This window comes from Lacerta agilis, chromosome 5, assembly GCF_009819535.1.
Source record: "Lacerta agilis isolate rLacAgi1 chromosome 5, rLacAgi1.pri, whole genome shotgun sequence".
Classification (NCBI taxonomy): domain Eukaryota; kingdom Metazoa; phylum Chordata; class Lepidosauria; order Squamata; family Lacertidae; genus Lacerta; species Lacerta agilis.
Genome location: NC_046316.1, coordinates 75443213 through 75451386, shown reverse-complemented (window position 1 = coordinate 75451386; position 8174 = coordinate 75443213). Strand labels below are relative to the sequence as shown.

The window sequence follows — 8174 nt, the reverse complement described above, 5'->3', positions numbered from 1 at the left end:
CTTTGCCCATAAGCAGTTTGTTTATTCCTCAGTCAAATATTCTGCTACCTCTCTCCATTCTGCAGTGCTTGGCTATTTCCAAATCTGACCTCGAAGTCCGAATGAGAAATACTGGTCCTTTACGAATACTATTCGTTTGAACAGAGCAACTCCACCACAGTACAATCATGCGAAGTAGGACAAAACCAGAGGTTGTGAGGTGGGGGGGGGGGAATTTGCATGTTTTTATTAACATTTTAACAATGGAGGCATGCAAGGTGAAAAATACTTCAGGATGGTGTAGGTGTGAAGTACTTTAATCAATTTACTATATCTTCTACACCAGTTGTAGATAGGCCTCATTCTCATTGATGTGCTATATCTGTGTCTGCGTCGTACCACTTCAGATTGAATACATATCCTGTACACACACAAATGTTGTAGCCCAGTCTTCTCCTTGCCACACTAGTTTTCTACATGCAGGGACAAGGCTAGGCTTGACACCCCCGACATCTACTTTGCTGTAGGGAAATACTTCCACCCTGCTCTTCAGTTTATCCTTTATGTGAAGCCTCATCTGCAGGCAGAAGCCATATACAAGATTGCTACTTCAGTCAGAACCAGGCCTAAGTCACCAGCATTTACAAAGCAAAATGCCGATTCATGATTTCACGTGTGAGATTAAAAACCACTGCTTAGCTTAATTTGATGTTGCTTGTATATAAAACAACAACACTCAGCGCTAGAAACATGCTAATTGCCCGGCAGTAAAATCTGGTATTTTCCCCTGTGAGCCACACTGGGGTGGCCTAATGACCTATGCCACTGTTTTTTTCCTTACTCTTCTCGATGAAAGAGAGAGAGAGAGAGAGAGAGCAGTCCTTGATTCATCACAGCTCACTCATCTGTCTTTTTAGAACTGCTGTGATTCTCTTCCTGGATTCATCTAGAGATGTTTTTCTGCTTGGGGACGGCAGAGCAGGCAAGCTTGCGTTCATGCCGCTTTTGTACCTATTAGAGAGCGGTGCTTTAGTGGCTCTTGAAATCCCACAGTGTCCCAAGAATGTTATTCCTTTCCCACAGTTTGGGCTTCTCTGCCCGTGATTGCTGACCAATGCAGCGGAGGTTAGGCTGCCCTGACTGAGAGAACACTGTGACAATTGGAAGTTTCCACCGAGTTTCTTTAGCTCCACGACTTGTTCTTTGGCTTGAGCCAAGGCTTCGGTGAGCTCATACCGTTCCTCACACTCCCTGCGCACTGTGTCCTGGAGAAGAGCATTCTGCGAGGAGCATAAAGAGACACACATATTTCATAAGGCATTTGTCAGGGAAGACAAAAAAGAAAGGTATAAATATTGCGTGCTTTCTTCTTAAAACGTAGAGGACTCAAGGAACAGAGTGCACAGGCGACTACGCATTATGTGCTGAAACGCTTGCAACAGATAAGCAACGTATTCATGTCAGTAAAAGTATTGGCTGCCGCATTCTTCTGCCTTGGGTGTGGTGACAGAACATCTGTGCCTGGGATGCAGAGAGGTACTTTAGAGTTCAGATGCGCTCAGGGCTCTCTAAAACTGCTTTTCCTTTGAACAGTGCAGAGTGCCATGACGCACCACAAACTGCTTTTGAAACTCACCTCAGCTTCAAAAGCGGTTTGCTTTTTGGAAATGCTTGCTCCGCTTGGTTCTTTGGCCAGACACAAAACTGTCCCTGGATACAACTTGATTAAAATACTATATACCACTATTCATTTAAAAAAATACCAGAGCGGTTTACAACAACTATACAAAAAACCCCACACTTAGGCAAGAAGAACCTGCTGCAAAAATATAAGATGGGGGGGGGGAGCACCTGGCTTTCCAGTAATACATGTGAAAAGGATCTAGGGGTTTTAGTAGACCACAAACTTAACAGGAGTCAACACTGTGATGCAGCAGCAGCCAAAAAAAAGCTACTGGTAATGCTATTCTAACTGAAGTATAGTGTCCCAACCAAGGGAGGAGCAACAACAACAACAACTTTATTTATATGCCACCCATCCAAATGGGTTGCACCAGCCTTTCTGAGTGGCTCCCAACAAAATATTTAAAACTCAATAAAACATCAAATATTAAAAGCTTCTCTATACAGGGCTGCCTTCAGATGTCTTCTAAAAATCAAATAGTTGTTTATTTCCATGACATCTGATGGGAGGGCGTTCCACAGGGTGGATGGCACTACCAAGAAGGCCCTAGGAGCTAGACAACAGTGTCCAGGGTGAACGATGGGGTTGGAGGCGGTCCTTCAGGAATACAAGACCGAGGCTGTTTAGGGCTTTAAAGGTTAATACTAACACTTTGAATTGTGCTCAGAAATGTACTGGGAAATGTTATATGGTACTTGGCAGTAATCCTTTGTATGAGTTGTGATATTGTTGAGTGTGAGTATTTTTATGTTTGAGTGGCTGGTTGATAAGACAAAATGTACGAGGCAGTGAAAGGTTCTGGTGGCTGTGTGGACTGCTGAGTGATATTGGCAAATTGTATGAATGTGTGCTATATTGCATGAATAATCTTCATTATGCTGCCTTATTAATGCTTTCTGGTTTTATCTATATGGATATTCTATGTACATTTTCCTCTTATGTAAATTATTTTTCATGGTTTTTATTGTACAGTGGTACCTTGGTTTAAGGACAGCTTAGTTTAAGAACTAAGATTAAGAACGCTGCAAACCTGGAAGTAGGTGTTTTGGTTTGTGAACTTTGCCTTGGAATAAGAACATGTTTCGCTTCCTGTTGAGTGTGTTCCATTTGTAAATTGAGTCCCCCGCTGCTATGGGAAAGCATGCCGTGGTTTAAGAACACTTTGGTTTAAGAATGGACTTCTGGAACGGATTAAGTTCGTAAACCAAGGTACCACTGTACTTATTGTGTGTGTGTGTGTGTGTGTGTGTGTGTGTGTGTGTCATTCATACACACACTCTCTCTAAATGGTCTGTAAATTAAATAAACAAAAAATAAACAAAATGAATTATGTCTACACCATTCATAATTTTATAAATCTGCCCTGAGTTGTCCATTTTATTTTCAACCACTTTTCTCAACAGAATTGCGGTTAAGGTTAAATGAGAAAAGGATGATAATGGTAGAGGAAAACACCCACAATGATACTAGATATTCAAGCTGCATTTAAGTGAATAAATGGAGCAAAACCCTTTTTCCTGAGTGATAGTGCATAACCCAGCATTAAGAATTATACTGTGCAAGCCACATTGAACTGAATGTCAGTTGAATGCCTTTTCCAGCAACTGTATAGCACTTAGATTTGCTGACAACAGAACTGCAAAGGTCGTATATGCCCCCCACCCCCCAGAAGCTCACATGGTTCAGAAATGTCTTTGGCAATGTCTATGTGCCTCAAGCCCTTGGAAGGAGTTGGAATTACAATACCACTCATCTTTAAAGGGATCCAAGGGTGTGGCTTCTGTCTGATGCCAGGACATGGGCTAGGACCATGCCACGACCCCAACCTGCAGACAGGTGGTAGTTGAGATATAGCCTGGCTTCACCCAATGCCTAAGCCAAACCACTCACATCTGTAACCAATAAAGTTGTGGCCTATTTGAACCCATAAGCCAAAATACTTGTGTATGTGTGTTTATTATCTACTAGAGAACTGCGGGTCATGGGGCCTTGGCATGCAATAACCATTGAGCATTAAGGGCTGGGAAAGTGTTAGATGGTTTTGCATTTTATAAAGAATTAAAAGCAAACAAACCCCAATATAGTCAAGGACATGGTGAAGGATCTGATTCTAAATTATGAGCTAAGTCTGATTTCATTAGTAGTCCTATTTCAGTCTTACCCCAGCCACTCTGGGCGGCTTCAAACAGAACATTAAAATGAAATAATCTATTAAACATTAAAAGCCTCCCTAAACAGGGCTGCCTTTAGATGTCTTCTAAAAGTCTGGTAGTTGTTTTTCTCTTTGACATCTGGTGGGAGGGCATTCCACAGGGTGGTGCCACTACCGAGAAGGCCCTCTGCTTGGTTCCCTGTAACTTGGCTTCTCGTAGTGAGGGAACCGCCAGAAGGCCCTCGGCACTGGACCTCAGTGTCCGGGCAGAACGATGGGGGTGGAGATGCTCCTTCAGGTATACTGGACCGAGGCTGTTTAAGGCTTTAAAGGTCATCACCAACACTTTGAATTGTGCTCGGAAATGTACTGGGAGCCATTGTAGGTCTTTCAAGACCGGTGTTATGTGGTCTTGGCGGCCGCTCCCAGTCACCAGTCTAGCTGCCGCATTCTGGATTAGTTGTAGTTTCCGGGTCACCTTCAAAGGTAGCCCCACATAGAGCACATTGCAGTAATCCAAGCGAGAGATAACTAGAGCATGCACCACTCTGGTGAGACAGTCTGCGGGCAGGTAGGGTCTCAGCCTGCGTACCAGATGGAGCTGGTAGACAGCTGCCCTGGATACAGAATTAACCTGCGTCTCCATGGACAGCTGTGAGTCCAAAATGACTCCCAGGCTGCACACCTGGTCCTTCAGGGGCACAGTTACCCCATTTAGGACCAGGGAGTCCTCTACACCTCCCCGCCTCCTGTCCCCCAAGAACAGTACTTGTGTCTTGTCAGGATTCAATCTCAATCTATTAGCCGCCATCCATCCTCCAACTGCCTCCAGACACTCACACAGGACCCTCATGCTTGCATCTCTTTCCCCTAGGACAAGGATGGTGAACCTGTGGCCCTCCAGTTGTTGTTGGACTACAACTCCCATCCTGGCCGGCCATTGGCCATCCTGGTTGGGGCTGATGGGAGTTGGGAGTCCAACAACATATGGAGGGCCGCAGGTTCCCCATACCTGATTTTTGTTTCTATCCGTTGATCAGTACTGTGGCAGAGGATCTCACTACAGTCCCTATCTGAATTGCCCCTTTGCATCCATGCTGGCTATTCATGTTTTAGAAAAGGGCTTATTCACATAAGGGCTAAAGACATTAACCCTTAGGTTGCCCTTTCCAAAATATGGCATGAATTTGTAGAAAGGGATGGAATCACCCTGAGATGGCCTATGTCCCTGAACAGGCTTATCATGCCTGATCTCAGATGGCTGCCATTTTGTGAACTCTTTTTGAGTTTGGTGTTCGGCTTCTCAAATGTTTTATACTCTCAGGAATCTGAGCTATTTAAAAAAAATTTTTTAGAAACCTCCCAGTTCTTAGCCTCTTTTTGGGTGTATCAGGGTTTGGGGGTTTTTATACTGTTTAATTATTTTATTATAAGCTACCTTGGGCATTTTTAAAAACCAAAAACTGGAGTACATATTACTTTCAATAAGTAATCCAATCAGTTGTCACAAGGAAAATTAGCACGTACCATCTGGATTGATATTTTTTGACATCTGGCTCCTAATTCCCACCCACAGCTGTGTCTTTGGGGTTTATTCTATTTTGGAATAATCTATTTTGGAATGTCTTGTTCTGGCCTATGTACTACTATTCCTACTACATTTTGCAAGATTCAAGGTCACTACCACAGTCTGACTGAACTTGACAGCTAAATTTCATAGGGCACTTTTATTGTGTCTGGGGCACTTTGTCTGCGGCTAGCAGAGAACTCCCTGGAGACTTCAAAAGGATATGTACTCTTTGTTGGAAGAGAAGAGGGAGGGGGAGAAATGTGGACACAGCTTCTGTTGAGGGTCATGCGCAGAGTGAGACAACCTTGGTCAATCTGCGGCACTGATGCCTTCACCCTGGGGCCAGACTACACTCATTCAGGAGTGATGTTGCCATGGATTTTCCTGCATCACTGCTGCTGTTTCTGCGGGCTGATAAAATTCCATGAAGATGTCCCAAGAGAAAGGTTTCCTTAGCTCTTTCCTCATACTCTTGGGCTTGGATCAATTCCCCATATTCCTGGTTGTATCCTGCAAACCAGACATGCTCAAGGGATGAGTTCGCACACAATGGCTCAGCAGCACTCAAATGTGTGAAAGTCATTGTAGCTCAAATGCCACACAAAGATGTACCTCTTCCAAAAAAATTGTTTTGCCTGACATAACACTTATCAGTGGAGCCAGTTTTGTTCAGACAACTATGGATGCTTTCAAGTGTTGAGCAATGATACCTTTTTGCACGTTGCTCTGAACATATGAAAGTGAGCAGCATTGTGCAGTGTCCCTGCTCTAGACCTCCCTGTGCCTGACTGTCTGCAAAGAACTTGGTTGGCTTCCATCTGTCTTGGGAGATAATGGAGGAGTGCGCCTTTGGGGGTGAAAGCAAACTGTTGGAAGGTTACAGTGTCTGCTGTGGCTGTAGAGACCAATATGGGAGAGACATGTTTTGTTGTAGCTAGGGCAGATGAAGGTACTGCTGCAGATGCACCATGGCATTTCTTCTCTCTGCGCTCCTCCCAGCTAATAACTTAAGCATGTACAGTGGTGCCCCGCTAGACGAATGCCTCGCTGGACGAAAAACTCGCTAGACGAACGGCATTCGTCTAGCAGAAGCCGCCCCGCAAGACGAAAAAGTCAATGGGGCTGCTTCGCAAGACGAAAAATTTTCGTCTTTTTTTTTCGTTTAGCGGAGCGCGGCTGTCATTGCCGCTTCACTAGATGAAAAAACCGCTAGACGAAAAAATTCGTAGAACGAATTATTTTCGTCTAGCGGGGCACCACTGTACTATGGTATACATGTAGGGCTTTCTGGGAAAGCAGGTTTCTTAAGTATTGGAGGATTCGGGGAGAACCCTACTACTACACTGAGCGTGCAGAATTTGGGAGCCAGGTCAGTATGTGCAACCCCACTCCCCTCTTCCACATATTCAACACAATGGGCTTAACAATCCTAACCCAACAAACCACTGTTTGTTCAACCAGGAACAAGCTCTGTGCCTGATGTTCCCACCATCTCTTCCATTGTGTCTTAACTGAACACTTCCTTATTTCTTAACACAGTTTATCATGGTGTCCAAACCAGGAAACTGTGTTTTGAAAGATCCCTACATACCAGGACATCAAAACACAAGTTGATCTTGGTTAGATATTCTAGTTTTTGGCTATGATGTCATGGACGACCACGTACACATTAAGCAACCAGGAAGGTACACAAGAGAGGAGGAAAAGGTTGGGGAAGAAAGACTGTGCAGGCACACGGCTTGTTCCCTAGTTTGTTGGACTAGGATGGTTAGGTCTCAACCCATACAAGGTACGAAAAGGACTTAAGAGATGAGACATTAAATTGTGAACCCTGGTTGAATTCATACCTCCTCTTGAATCTGATTCATTTTCTGAATCAACTGCGTTTGCTCTTGAGTCAGTTTTTCCAGCTCATAATTTTTCTTCTTTATTTCTTCTCTCATGTCTTCTGTCACTGAATGATGGGCAGTCTGTTCTTCCTGCAGCTGGAGCTCAAGCACAGCAACTTGTTTTTTTAAACTTTGCCATTCCTCCTCTTTCTCTCGGTGCTTCTCTGTAAGCTTGATCTGGGCTTCACGGAGCTTCTTTTCAAGGGTGCCCACTTCCATCTTCAGGTTATTCGTGGCACTGGATATCAATGCAGGTATCTGAAAGACAAATAATGACATTCGTTGGTTTGCAAGGCGTGATGGCAAGGCACCCTTTTGGTTAAACACATTTTCAATAGGGTTAAGTGAGGTTTCGAAAGATGTGAAATCATCACTTCATAAATCAGTAGCACTAACAATAGTTCAGATAAAATGTGTGGCCTTTTTTTCTTTAAAAAGGGGTGGGTTTTCCCCCCAGTTTATTGTGGACTTGATGCTTGCACATTTTACACCGTGGACCCACCCAATATTGACTTCCTTAAAATGCCATCAATTATTATTTTCCCATTTAATCAGGATTTACCTTTTCAGGGGGGAAACTAGACGTTGAAAGGAAAAGCAGAATGGCATATCTGGTTTAAAGTGGGGGCATGGGACAGCATCTTGATGAGGATGATGTTTTGTGGAAGATGCCAAAAATATGCATCATCATTATTATTATTATTATTATTGCCTCGCCTTTTTCCTAATGGGACTCAAGGTGGCTTAAAGATAAAAACAAGAATCGCAAAAAACATAGAAAATAATAATAATTAAAAACAATTAAACCATGACAGAATTAAAATTATATACATATATAATATCTGTTTAAATCCAAGTCCACGATAAACAGTTGTGTGGGCACGCCTGTTCTTTATCTAA

At 43.4% G+C, this 8174-nt stretch overlaps 1 protein-coding gene across 13 annotated transcripts in view; it reads right to left on the bottom strand.

The window, feature by feature from the left end:
* Positions 1-227: 227 nt before the first annotated feature.
* LEKR1 (leucine, glutamate and lysine rich 1) overlaps positions 228-8174 on the bottom strand; it is a 71848-nt gene continuing 63901 nt past the window's right edge. For 7 of the 13 annotated variants that reach the window (XM_033150497.1, XM_033150498.1, XM_033150499.1 and 4 more), the window contains 2 exons: positions 7233-7532; positions 229-1259 (listed from right to left, as the gene is read on the bottom strand). In XM_033150497.1, coding sequence (XP_033006388.1) covers positions 870-1259; positions 7233-7532 — 690 coding nt within the window. In that variant the 3' untranslated portion in view covers positions 229-869. Of the gene's footprint in view, positions 1260-7232; positions 7533-8174 lie in introns of all 13 variants that reach the window. The other 6 variants (XM_033150504.1, XM_033150503.1, XM_033150502.1 and 3 more) reach the window with 1 other exon arrangement.